The following is a 14,536-nucleotide window of genomic DNA, read 5'->3' on the forward strand; positions in this document are numbered from 1 at the left end:
GATTTTTATTTCTGCAGATGACCCATCACCAAGAGAACTGTTGGGATCCTTCGTTGTCCAAGTACGGGAAAAGAGCCAAAGAATAAAATTAAAAACTAGAGAGCTTAGAGACTTGAGTCTCCTTTCCATTCTAGCTCATTTACATAATGGATCATACTCAAAAGACTTGTTTCCCAAAGTTTTATCTCCCATTCTGGAAGACCAACTCCTCAGCCAGTGTCTAGATTCATTAACCTGAAATTTACATAATTACGTCACAGTGCCTTCTTGGTCACCATCTTTTGCCTTCCTTGGGTTTTTACTACTTGACCTGTTATAGTTACTTCATAATTTATTTTCTGCACTATCTATGTGATCATTGGGAATCCCTTTGATCACCACTTTAGTTTCTACTCTGGAACTTTGAACAGTTTAAATAGTTTAGTGCCCAAAGTCTTCTAAAAACTGTTCTCTGGTGTAAATTCCTGGATGTTAACTCTTGGATCAGAAGTCATGGTACAGATTGGCAATGTGACAGAATTCATTTTTCTAGGACTGTCTCATAATCCAGAGATTCAGAGAGTTTGCTTTGTGTTATTTTTGTTCTTGTACGTGGGTATTGTGCTGGGGAATTCCCTCATTGTGTTGATTGTCAATTTCAGCAAGAACCTTGATTCCCCCATGTATTTCCTCCTCAGCCACTTCTCTTTTGTGGAGATCTGTTATTCCTCAACTACTTCCCCCAAACTCATTGCAGATTTACTTGCTGAGAGGAAATCCATCTCTCTAGAGGGCTGCCTCACCCAAGTGTTCTTTTTCCATTTCTTTGGTGGCACTGAGATGTTTCTTCTCACAGTAATGGCTTATGACCGATACTTGGCCATCTGTAAGCCTCTGCACTACATGTCCATTATGAACCCTTGGATTTGTGGCCTCCTGGTTGGCACGGCCTGGTTGGGAGGCTTTTTACACTCAACTGCCCAAATTCTCCTTATATTCAACTTACCCTTCTGTGACTCTAATGTGATTGACCATTATTTCTGTGATGTTCTCCCTCTGTTGGAACTGGCCTGCACGGACACCTTCTTCATTGGGTTGCGTATTGTGGCTAATGGAGGGAGCCTGACAGTGGTCAGCTTCACAATTCTCCTGAGCTCTTACTGTGTGATCTTGTTCCACCTAAGGGGGCACAGTAAGGAAGGACGCCTCAAGGCCCTCTCCACATGTGCTTCCCATATCACTGTAGTTGTCTTATTCTTTGGACCCTGTGTCTTCATCTACCTGAGACTCAACACCACATCCTCCTTGGACAAAATGGTGGCCATATTCTACACACTGATCACTCCCCTCCTCAACCCAATCATCTATTCCTTGAGGAATGCTGAAGTGAAGAATGCCATGAGGAAGCTGTGGGTCAGAATGGTGAAACAAGGAGAGACATGAAATGGGAGACTCCTGATATTAATTTGCCCTGAATCAGAATGGGTAAAATTGATTACATAGTAGAAGACTATATGCTTATTAGCAATAGTATTTGAACAGAAATTCAAAATAGCTTTCTTTGAACACAGAAGTCATGGAGAGATTATTTTATTGTGCTCATCAAAGTTTTGCTTTGGCTTTCGATTTTTAAAATATGTATTTAATTATGTATGAATATATTAAGTTGTGATTATATTTTACATCTTTCATTATAATAATAATGATAACTAGTATTTAAGTAACACTGAAAGTAGTGAAGCAATTATTTGGGGTGGGCATATTTTTTCAACTTTACAGATGAGAAAACTGATGTTAAGAAAGGTTAAAATACTTGCCCAAAGTCATATAGGTAGTATCTGAGGCAAGATTTGAACTTGGGTCTTTCTGACTCCTGATCCAACACTCTCTCTGCTATGCCAACTAACCATTTCCTCCTTTGGGCTTCAATCGCTTAAGTCTTAGAGCTCCCTAAAACTTCTCGTTCTAATCTTTTGTGAACGTCAAAGAAATATGAAGCCAATTTCCTTTCTTCTTCACTCTGATTCTCTCCCACTTTGATTATATCTGTTAGTATATTATATTTATTTGTTTACATATTGCATTCTGCTTTGTAGAGTGTAAGCTCCTTGTGGGCAGGGACTAAATGCTTTTATGTCTTTATAAGGCAGTCTCCACTAGGTCTTGAACTTAATAAATAAATGCTTTTGGATCAGAATTTGTTATCTAACCTTAGTGGAAGCTGGATACCATCTGCTTTGAGATTGTCCACACTGAACACATGGCAAAGGTCAGTTTGATCCTTGCTGTCAGCTGACACTCACACTTATGAGGTATTTTTGGTCTGCAAATACAAACTTGTAATGTTAGTGCTAGCTTTCTAGAGGTCCTCGGGATCAGCCCGAGTCCTTAGTCTTAGTGGAGAAGTGATGAAGGCAGAAGGATCACCACAAGGCTGGTCAAAGATGGAAGGTCTCATTTACAGTCCTACTGAGCCTTTAAATACCCCAATTCAACTACATCATTACAATGTACTGATTATGTGAGAACTATTACATCAACATGCTAATTACTAAGTATATATGTGAACTAGAGAACCATCATCTCATCAATTCCACTGAGTTAACACCTTGTTGTAAGTATCCTTGTTTCAAGTATACTTCTCCAGAGTTCTGGCCCTCTACACAGACTTATTGAAATACATTCAGTGAAAATTGTAACAAGGTAGAATTTAAATAAAGTGCTAGGCTGTAAGGGCCCTTTAAATGGGCGGACACAGTGCAATGGGAGATTTGAGTCCCCCAGGAAGTAATCTCTGTGGATATTAGGACTGCCTTGTAGGTGGGATCTTGGCCACATTGAGCTAGCTTTGTTATGGGTGACTCTCTCGCTGATTGGCTGTGTGTGTGACCTCACAAGGCCTTTATAAGCCCACTGCAGGCAGCAGTCACTCTCTTTAACCTGGCACTCTTTAACCTGGCTCCCTAACCTGGGTGGCCAAGCTGAGATGGATAGCCAAAAGAGGTAAGGATTTTGGTAATGAACACGTGGGTCTTCTGACCAGGTGTTCACTTGGGAACCATCAAGTCAGGGCATCAGTCAGGGCATTATGTGAGTAGGTATAATAAAGGCTTTTAAGATTACATGTGGCTGTTCTTGAGCATGCTACCAATTATTAAACTGTAGATTCAAGAGATAGTGGCCAGAGATCTTTGAAGGCCTCAGAGGAGGTGAGCCGGGTAGAGTTGACACTGTAAAGGTCAGTGGTCAAAGGTACTCTGTTGGGCCTAGGACAGACTAGTAATTGTAACTGCCAGGAGAGCATGTTATACTAGGCAGTTGAGGTATCCAGGTAGAATAATGAATAGATCTCTGGATGTGGGAGTTAGGAAGAACTGACTTCAAATTCATCCTAACACTTACTAGTTGTTTGATGTCTGTCCCAGTTTCCTCATCTGCAAAGTGGGGATAATAACATCACTTATCTTACAGGGTTCTTGTGAAGATCAACGAATATAACACTTGAATAGTGTTTTCTAGAAATTAAAGGCAGCTAGATGATTCAGTGAATAGGGCATCAATTCAAGTTAGGAAAACCTGAGTTCAAATCTGGCCTCAGACACTTACTATCTGTGTTTCTCTGGGCAAGTCACTTTATCCCAATTGCCATCACCTTCCCAAACCACTTGATAAATCTTATCAATACAATACAAAACTGTATTAATGTTATGATTATTAAAAAACCTCAGTGCCCCAAACCAACCTTGTAGTTTATTTCTCTCTCTCTCTCTCTCTCTCTCTCTCTCTCTCTCTCTCTCTCTCTCTCTCTCTCTGTGTGTGTGTGTGTGTGAGTGTTAAATGACAGCTAGAATGTGTCATATGCCTTAGATGAGATTTGACCTCAGGTTCTCTTTACTATAGGGCAGATGCTTTGTCTTCTTCACCGCTTGGCTGCCCTGTGGTTTACATTTATAGGGGAGAATAAATAACCATTGAATTAACTAGTCTATCAGATGATCTGAATCCATTGATAGAGTTGGTCTGAGATTTGTATTTAGGCAGGGTTTGGAGAATTTCAACCATTGATTTACCATGAAAGGACATAGAATTGGGAGAGATGCATTCAGGGCCTATTGTGCCAAAAATGATGATGATGATAGCTAGTTATTTAATGATAATTAATATGGATCTTTAGTTTCCCAGAGTTTTGAGTCTCATAACAATCATTATTATTATTATTATTATTCCCATTTTACAAATGAGGAAACTGAGGCTGAGAGAAGTTAGGTGACTTGTGAAAGTTATCATAAACCTGGGAATTGTGTTTCAGGATTTGAACTCACATTTCCCAATTCATCCACCTCAAATACTCTCCTTCATACCACCTAGTTATCTCATTGACTCCAAAGATTAGGGGCAAGTCAATTTATGCCTTTTGATCTGCAAAAGAGAGAAGGCAGTAAGTCACTCTAACTTATTAACTTTAAGGTTACTCTACCATTCTCTGCACAACAATGGGATATAATGGATAGAGATGCAAGAGTCTAGCAATTCCTAAAAAACCCTGGATTCGAAACTCACTCTATATCCATCTTCTGGTGATCATGATGCTACTGAATCTTATTTACTCTTGGTTTCCTTCTCTGTGAATTGGGGCTTATGCTACCTGTAATACCTATGCCAGAGACTTGTTTAGCAAAACTCAAATAAGATCATTTCTTTAAAAAGCTTTTTAAATTTAACTTGCCTCTATACTCTCACTTGGTGGGCTTGTCAGCTCCCATGGATTATATATGTTCACTGAGTATGAATGATTCGTACTCCTGTATATCCTATTCAGCCTTAATTTCTCTCTTTCATCACCAAGATTACTTTTGGACATTTCAAATTGTATGCCCTAGATCCCACTCAAATTCAACCTGAACAAAATATAATCCATTATCTGTTCTTCCAAAACCCACCTCTTCTTCCTAAAATTCCTATTACCAACAAAGATTTTATCATTCTCAAATTCCCCAAGGTTGGAAATCTCAGTGATATTTTTGACTTTGCTCTCTTTCTTCCCTACTCCCATATCCAATCACTTGCCAAAGATTGCCATTTTATCTGCACAACATTTTATATAGACATCTCTCTTCTCTCTAATCACATGGCTTCATTTCCTATCCCTTTGCCTTTGTACATGTTGGGAATCAGCTCCCTCCTTACTTCTACCTCTAGAAATCATTGGTTTCTTTCAAGCACCATTTTCCATAGAAAGGTTTTCTTCTAGAAGGTGCAAAAGCATCCCTCCTCAAACATACATTCATTTTGTATGTATTATGCATAAACTTATATGCATACATGTCATTTCCCTCATTAGAATGTAATCTTGCTAAGGGCAGGGGACTATTTAATTTCAGTCTTTGTATCCACTGAGCTTAGCACAGGGCCTGATTGATTGTCTGACTGACTGATTGTAGATGCGAAGGAGACAAATTATAATTAGCAATTGGTATCTTGACTAGGTTCCACAAAAATCTGGCCTCTCTTACAATTTGATGCTGGACAAATCACTTAAACTTTTTTCAGCCTCAGTTTCCTGAGATAATAATGAGGCTTACTTCTCAGTGTTGTTGTGAGTTTAAGTAAAATGACATTTATACAGTGTTTGCAAACCTTGAAGTACAAGAGAAATATTATTGTTATGTTATGGTCTGTGAAGTCCTCCAAATTTTCCTGATCTTTTGGCCTGGTTATTTTTGTAGCAATAAAATTCTATCTTGGACATTTCTATCTCCTTTTTTGGCTCATTTCTGAATTTTTTTTGGTACTGAAAACTTCTAGGTCTTATGCCTGTAGAGACAGAGACCAAGATGCCACTTCCTGATTGCATTCTTCCTGTGATATCTAAGATAAAACAAACAAACAAACAAACAAAAACACAACAGATTTTCTCGAGAGAACCTTTGGCACTGAGCTGCCCTGTGATTCCTTATGTTAATTAGAGATGATAGAGGCTCTTTGGAACCAGGTGGGCCCAGACAGGAAAGCTGCCTCTTAGAAGACCATCATAAATCCCATTTCTATTCCTAATAAGGCCTGATGATAATCACAGCTTGGCGATATCCCACCTTAAGTAAATGTGATCAACTGGGATCTAAGGTCCTTTGTCCTCAAACCTTAGTCTTATTTTCCAAAGTCCCTATGCTTGGGTGTCTCCCATTAAAATTCCTAAATTCAGAGCTTCCAGGGACCTCAGAGGTCATTTACCTCAATGACTTAATTTTATGGAGAAGGAGATCTAGACAGAGAAAATAAATGATGTGCACAGTCATACATATAGTAAAGGGAAGATACAGCATATTCACTTGAGTCCTCTGACCCCAAAGTCAATCTTTTTTTTTTTTTTTAAACTCAGGATCATATTTCCTTATTGATTTCTTCTTCCTTCAAAGGCTTATTGTTTAAAGTATTTACTGTTTTACTTAAAAAAAAAAACAAACCAAAAAGCTAAATTTCAAGTAACTAGAATAGATTGGGATACAATCTTGTTGATATTTCTGAATATCTTCATTTTCTCTCTGTTTTGAATTAGCCTTGTTCATTTTATGCATGCATGCGTGTGTGTGTGTGTGTGTGTGTGGGGGGGGGGCAATTGAGGTAAAATGACTTGCCCAGAGTCACAGAGCTAGAGAGTATTAAGTGTCTGAGGCCAGATTTGAATTTGCCCTTTACAGTCTCATACTATTTAAGTGAATTCTTCTATAGTAGGAGTTTTAATGAGCAATTTCTAAAGAAACTGTTATTACGTTAGAACTTGGGAATGATCAACGATGTCTGGCAATTTACAAAGAAACAGTATTCAGTAAATAAACATTGTAAAACTGAGTAAGAAGAAAAACTGAGTAAAAGAAACAATTTGGAGCTGTAGTAAACAGAAAAGCAACAAATACAGAATCTTGGAAATATAAAAAAGCATTAAATAGTGCAAAAGGAAAATGAGTTTGCAACAGAAATAATGGAAATAAATTCAGTGACATGCATTTCTTAACAGCAAATATGGTGTATTACTAGTGTAGAATTTAGGAAATGTGATTCATAAACATCATGTATTTGGAATCATATGAGATACAGTGAGTTAATCATGGGAGGGGAAATCCCACAGGAGAAAAAAAAATTTTAAAAATGGAGCAAAAACCATTCTGATGAAGAAATTATAACTTAGAATAGAAAGGAGGAAAAATCAGTTTTCAAGAAAGAAATTTTAAAAAATCATCAGGAGAGAAAATATTGTTTATTTTAAAAATATCTAAAACATTTTCCAGAGTGAAATGGTCACACCTTACACGATCACTCCCTTGACCCGTTTTTTGGGCTCTGTGCTACCTTCCTTAAAGATTTGAGAAGATGCCTTCCCTGTTAAGGTGTTAATTATCGAGTTATTTAGTTGGCTGGAATATTTAAAATTAGCCACTAGGTGGTGTGTTATTTGAGGCAGCAGCCCTTTCTCTGGGTTCTTGAAATATATTTAAATTATTTCAGTATATTCTGCGGTGTTCAAAATGGACACAAGATGGCAGTCAAGTCTGCTATCTTTTATTTTTATCTATCTATTCAGTCACCCATCTGCTTATTTATTTATTTATTCATTCATTCATTCATTTATCTATTTATTTATTTACTTTCTCACCTATTTATTTATTTGCTTATTTATTTATTTGTTTGTTTTTAAGCTGCTTTCCTCCCACTGTGGTCCTCACTGTAACCCAAAGTTACTTGGCAACTGCTCTTGGGCAAAATCCGCGTTAGTGATCCCCCCTCTCTGGGCAGCTTTGACTTAGTATGGGAGATGAAATGGAGGATTGCCCCAAATTTTAAAATGTGAAATCAGCTATCTGTATCCAATCCAGAGTCCCTACCCCCCATAGTAGTCTATCCTAACTTAAGATACTTTTCATTCAGGGGCTATAACAGATGCTTAAATTTTTTGTCACCAAATAGTTGCATAAAGATGAAATCAAATGCAAAGAAATAGATAACTTTCCCCTATCCCGCCCATTTCCTCCAGGATCTTCTATGTGATGGAGAAAGTTGCGGATCTATGTAAACTTGTGACTCAAAAAGGAATGAAAAGAGAAGCTTTTATTATGTGCAAGGTACTGTGCTAAGCACTTGAAAAATATTATATCATTTGATACAACAACTCTGGGAGAAAATGCTTTTATTATTTCCATTTTACAACTGAGGAAACTGAGGCAGTCAGGGGTCACATGTCTTGTCCAGAGTTGCACAGTGTCGGAAGCTGGATGTGAATTGAAGTCTTCCTGACTCTAGCCTTGTGTTCTATCCATTGTGTCACTTAGAGATGACTGACACTCAGATGCTTTATGATCATGGGTTATGTCTCCTCCAGTACCTAACTTGACATATACCTTTGGGTGGGTACAATAAATTCCTCTGAATCATGGTGTGTGTGTGTGTGTGAGAGAGAGAGAGAGAGAGAGAGAGAGAGAGAGAGAGAGAGAGAGAGAGAGAGAGAGAGAGAGAGAGAGAGAGAGAGAGAGAGAGAGAAAGAGAGAGAGAGACAGAGACACAGAGAGACAGACAGAGACAGAGACACAGAGAGAGATACGGAGAGACAGAGAAACAGAGAGACACAGAGACAAAGAGAGACAGAGAAACAGAGACACAGAGAGAAACAGAGAGATAGAGACAGAGAGACACACACAGAAACAGAGAGAGACACACACAGAGACACACACACACACACAGACACAGAGACAGAGAAAGACAGAGACAGAGAGAGACAGAGACAGAGCGAGACAGAGACACAGAGAAAGAAAAAGAGCCCCACACAGAGATATACACACACACACAGACACACACACACAGAGACATACACACAGAGACAGAGAGAGACACATGCAGAGAGAGAGACATGCAGAGAGAGAGACATGCAGAGAGACAGATGTAGAGAGACAGACAGACAGAGACAGACACACACAGAGAGAGGTTTTTCTAACTACAATATAGATCATGGTGTCTTCTGCTGAGCCTTCTGGAGCAAGAGACACTGAAGGACATGGTTTTTTAAGTTCTTACTCAGATTATCTCATCTATCACTTTCTATGAAAAAACTAAATTGGGTCATCAAATTGACTACTTTTCTTTCTTTCTTTTATTATTATTATCTATTTACAAAGCACATGCATGGGTAATTTTTCCAACACTGACCTTTGCAAAACCTTTTGTTCCAAATTTTCCCTTCCTCTCCCCCCCAGCTGGCAAGTAGTCCAATACATATTAAATATGTCGAAATACATGCTAAATGATGACTTTTCTTGACTGCAGCAAACCAACACAAGGGCAGAAACTATTTTGGTTTCGTCTTTTGTTCCCCAGTGCCTAGTACGGTGTTGATTATTGAACTGAATCAAAGATTGCAGGTATGAAATGGACCAATAAAATTTTTTTGATACTGCATAGACTTTATTTATGCCACAGCAAGTGGAAAGGAATAGCAGGTGCCCATCAGAATACAGAATACAGAAAATAAAGCACTTGAATAGTTCATCAACTTCCCCAGGAGTTAACAGAAGTTAGGGTTCTTATTAGGGTAACCCACTGACATTTTGGTAAGTCCTTTTTTCATGTTGGGTCCTACACACTTCCTTCAAGGATCATAATTCCTTTATGTACTTAAATATCCCTTAAGAGGTAAAGTTTGGGGAGTTGCCGAACGGGCAATTTCCTGCCTTTCCTGAGCAACTCACCATAATAATGGTAGATGTAGCAAGGCCTAGATTTCTTGTTCAAACCTGCTCTGAGATGTAGCTTTGTAGACCAATAAAATTTACATCATGTAGACATAACCTGCTCTTGTCACACATTCACGGTGTTCTTCAGCTTCCAACTTTAATGCTGATAGAAAAACTTTTTGTAGACAAATTTTTTTTCAATAGGTTGGGTTAAGAAACTACAATTTAGGTCTTTTAGAAGGTTCAGTGAGTGTGTTGCTTTGGAGGTCAGAGACAACGTTTTAAAAAGATAGCAATAACTGGCATTTGTATAGTCTTTTAAAGTGTACAAATTATATAGAATGTCTCTTTTGCTTCTTTCATCAAACCTGTATAAGGACTGTAGTCAGCTCAGCTTTGATGATCAAGTGGAAGATCTGTCTATAATGGCTTTCTCTTTGGTTTTCTGGTAAATCATATTGAGAGGAGGAGAAGTGTGAAGAGCACAAATATTTGTTCAAGACGTGCTGGTTTAAGTCTTTTGGGGAATGATACTATTTGCTGATATACAAAGGTGAGCCTTGAGCAATTGGAGTAAAGTAATAATCTTCCTCTTCACTTTAGTTAGAACACTAGTCTCAAGGAATGAATAGTCCCTCAAAAGTCAGGTTGATAAGACTAAGAGGGTTGCTACTCAGCGAGATTCCCTTGCTTCAAAATCGACTCCTTTCTTGTCGTACAGAGGACTGTTGATCCATGGGACTTGAAGTACGGCACCCATTCCCTTTCCTAAGAAGATGCCTCTAACTCTGGATCTACATGTGCAATCTAGCCATGAGGCAGTCTGTCTTTTAATGCAAGGAGAGCTGGGTGATCTTTTCATACTTCTCTTTCTTAGTGGCTCCTGCCCTTTACTTTTCATCTTAGGGAAAATGTATATATGGTTTAGGATTTGGATCACCTCTAGGACTTCCCCCAAGAAGGAAATGTAGAAAGATGCTCCATAAATAATAAGAATCAGGTACGAGATAGATATTTATTTCCTACAACAAAAGGTGCTCAGAAGGACATGTAAGACATGCTATGATTGTCGAATAAATAAGTAGCAGTGAGCTAGTAGAATGATTTTTTAAAACCATGGAGACATAAAGCAGTGTTGGAGATTGCTGGTTAGACATTTTGCATTTCACTTGGACTCGATATTATCCAAATAGCCCCTGGTATGCTTTCAGGTAAAGTGACCAATTTTGGAATGGGCCTTTTGCTGCTGGGGTTTCCCCCTCACTGTCATTCAGATTTAACCAACTGGACACAGGGCATTTAGACCTCTTAACAAGGTCACCTTCGAGCCTGAACCTGTTCATCACAGGATAAATGGCCACTTAATCAGGAAAGAACAACTAGAAAAGAAGAAAAGGTAGTCAGGGGCCCAGGGAATCCTTACCTGGTTGAGTTCCCTATATTAGTTGAAATGTAGGCAAAAATCGCCATGATGTGGAGATGGAGAAGGGTCAGCTCCTCTGCCTTTTATCTGAAATCTCGGTTTCTTGTTTGGGGTTGGGGAAGAGAAGGGAAGCAGGAGCTATGTACCCCTCAGTGGCCACGACAGGCCCAGATGATCTGAGAATCACTTCTGATCAGTATAAAGGGGCTTACTGCAGGATAACATAGCGACAGAACGATCATGCCTTTTATCATCCAATTCTTAGTGTTTTCAGAATACACCATATAAACACTAAAAGGGGAACTGATGAAGGTAGAGCAGACAAAAAAGATCATCAGTAGCAAGATGGCTTTGGTAGCTCTGGTCTCTGGGGAAGTCCTGGGGAACATGTTGGTTCTGTGAATGCGCTGGACCCGCCGGTGATGTCTATACAGGACAGACACCATGTAGCCACTGGTAAAGGCCATGAGAACTACAAACATGCTGTTATAAACAGACTTCCAGATTGCAATTTTTATAGCATTTATAGCATGAAAGTTCAAAGAGCTAGACCAAATATTCCACCTCTCCTTGCTGCTGTTTTGTGGGCAGGTTACATATACAGGAATGAAGATGGCTATTGGTAAATTGAGAATCCAGCAGAGGAGACAGCAGGGGAGAGTGCATTGTGGGACTCTAGCCTTGAACCCTGCCCACATGGAATTACAGGGACTGATGGTGATGGCCTGGGAGACACTTAGGAGGCAAGAACTACAGAAGGAAAGACCACGGGCTACTCGCATGAAGTAATTTAGGATTTTAACTTCATAACAATCACGGAAAGATTTCAAGACCCAGACCTGAATTATCTTGGGGACTCCTCCAAAGAGAATCAGCATGGCATTGGAAAAGGCCACGTGGATGACAATAATACTTATGGGCCTTGTCCTATGATTGGTGATGAATTTATGGCCGTATAAATAAAGGAGAAAAGAATTCCCCAGCATTCCAAGTACTATCAGGTTCAGATAGACAATTCCCAAGACTTCATTGTGAGAAATCATTCCTTAGATGTTTTAGCAGGAGATGTACTATTTGATTCAAAATGACCTGGCAAGTGCACAGCAGAGAACAAAAGAAAACCTACAGAGAAGCAAAGAAAAGAGGGACAGCTCTGAATACAAAGTATAAGTATTTATTATATAGACTTTCATGAAATGGAAATTTATTACTTTATATTTTGAAACTGCTCTTATGTTCTGCTGTGCACATGGCAATGATTTTTTTTTCCTCTTTTCCTATTTTGTACTTAAATTTAAAATTAAAAAAAAAACCAACAAAAACAAAATGAGCAGGCAGGAAACACAGAAGATATTGTCAGTTCCAAACCCAGTTTCCTAATAAAAAACCCACCCTTTCTTTATCTATTAGATGAGGATCAATAAACCATCTCAGAATAAATAGGGAAGGTGGGGAGAGGGGATGTCAGATTTGTACTCATGAAATATATCAGTGAACAAATACTTACCGAACATATTTTTCATATAATATTAATAACAACTTACAACTTAGTGAAGGAGATAGGACAAATATTTCTACTCCCATTTGGAGATTTAGAAACTCCAATTTTGACTCCAAATCCTTTGCTCTTTCTACTGCATTTTATATATTAGTATTTTGCAAGGTACTGTGAGGGATACAGAAGGAGCATGAAATAAGCTTCCTAAATGATGCAAAACAAAGGCATGGATGAAACCTATTTAAAAATAAAAATAAAAAGTATGAGAATGAGAGATTGGAATAGGGAATGGAAACTCATTCATTGATAGCTTATTAGATTGATAACTCAGATTAATGCTGTAAATATTATTTACCTGGCTGTTGGTAAATAATTCACAAAGGCTCTTATGTTATCATTTTATAAAGATTTGTGTTAGATTAACATATAGTTAGGTGGAATATAGTGGAACATAAAATATAGTAATTAATGGATTGATTTTTTTAGCTTGGAGGGAGCTCTTCAGTGAGTTTCTCTGGTCATTTCTCCTTGGAACAATGCTATTTAACATTTTGATCATTTTCACGAATAAAGACATGCATGTCATGCTAATTACATTTACAAATCAAACAAAAAGTTATCTTAGGATATCTCTGTTGGAAAGATTTTATAGTAAATGGATAGAATATTGGTCCAAATCTCCAAAAATTAAATTAAATGAATAATAAATATGCATAGACTTCACAGACAGTCATTTAAATATATCTGAGGATTTATTGAACTGAAAATTCAATATGAGCCCACAGTGTGATGTGGATACCAAGAAAGCTAATATGACTTCGGCTCAACTGGGGAATAAAAAGTGAGAATAACAAGAGAAACAATGGTCCCATTGTACTCTGCTTTGTAGTGTTGAGTTCAGATATGGGTATGACATTATATATTGTGGTATTTACTAGCTAAGGTTCTTCTAATGAATATCAGTTTGATATTTGAAGTTACTCTGGGAAAGACTAATCCATACTCCATACTATTGCTATCTATTGCGCTTGCATAGCATATGGGAAATTCTTTTGTTCACAGTGTGGTGAACTGTACAACAACTGCATTGAATGATTTCTCCAGAATAAAATCATGCTGTGGTCACCATGTTGAGACTTTGGGCCAGGCCCCGAGAATGGGCCTAGGCCATGTGATCCCAGAGAAAGGTTTGTGGACCATGGCTTATAGTTTCTATTCTTTTTTTCTTGAAGAAGTTCATATACAAATTGCTGACATTTAAAGTTAGAGGCTCTGGGTAACATTTCTTCTACTACAGAGATTCTGAGTTTTTCCTCTTGTTTTTTTTTTTTGCTTATCACAAGAAAGGGCACATAGTTTGCTTTTCAGTATAAACTCCTCAAGTCTTAAAGAAATTAGGTTTTCTCCGTAGATTTTTTTCTTTGATTAATCAGTAAAGAGAGAGAAAACTTTTAATGCTAAGGCTGATAAGGTGATTGTCAGCAAAGTGTTTTGGAAACATAATTATTCAAGAACTCAGTGCTATTTCCTTCCTTGAACCATAGGAAAATTGTATTGGTGCTTCTCTTTAGCTTCTTGCCTTTTCCACTTGCTATTAAAGTTAAAAATTACATCGCTGTCTCTCATCTCTTTGAGGGATTCAAATCCATTCTCAAATTCATATTTTTACTAATCCATATCCCTAATCTTTTCACACATCAGGGGCTGTAATTAGCTGAGGGGCAAGCACCAGAAAACAAACCCAATACAGGCAGATGAAAAGGTGCTTTCAATTCAATACTTTTGAGCAATTAGGTTTAAGTGAGTTGACCAGATTCACATAGCTATTAAGTGTGAAATGGATTTGAACTCGGGTCCTTCTGCCCCTTCCATTTAATTTTAAAAAGCAAATCCCACTGGGTAAGCACAGAAGAGGGC

The 14,536-nt window shown here is 38.1% G+C and overlaps 1 protein-coding gene across 1 annotated transcript; it reads left to right on the forward strand.

Annotated features, from left to right (window-relative positions):
• The first annotated feature begins 492 nt into the window (after positions 1-492).
• Positions 493-1,422, forward strand: LOC141547353 (olfactory receptor 4X2-like). The gene has a single exon (XM_074275797.1). It carries the CDS (start codon positions 493-495, stop codon positions 1,420-1,422), a length of 930 nt encoding a protein of 309 aa, XP_074131898.1.
• The last annotated feature ends 13,114 nt before the right edge of the window (positions 1,423-14,536 follow it).

Source organism: Sminthopsis crassicaudata, chromosome 6, assembly GCF_048593235.1.
Source record: "Sminthopsis crassicaudata isolate SCR6 chromosome 6, ASM4859323v1, whole genome shotgun sequence".
NCBI lineage: Eukaryota > Metazoa > Chordata > Mammalia > Dasyuromorphia > Dasyuridae > Sminthopsis > Sminthopsis crassicaudata.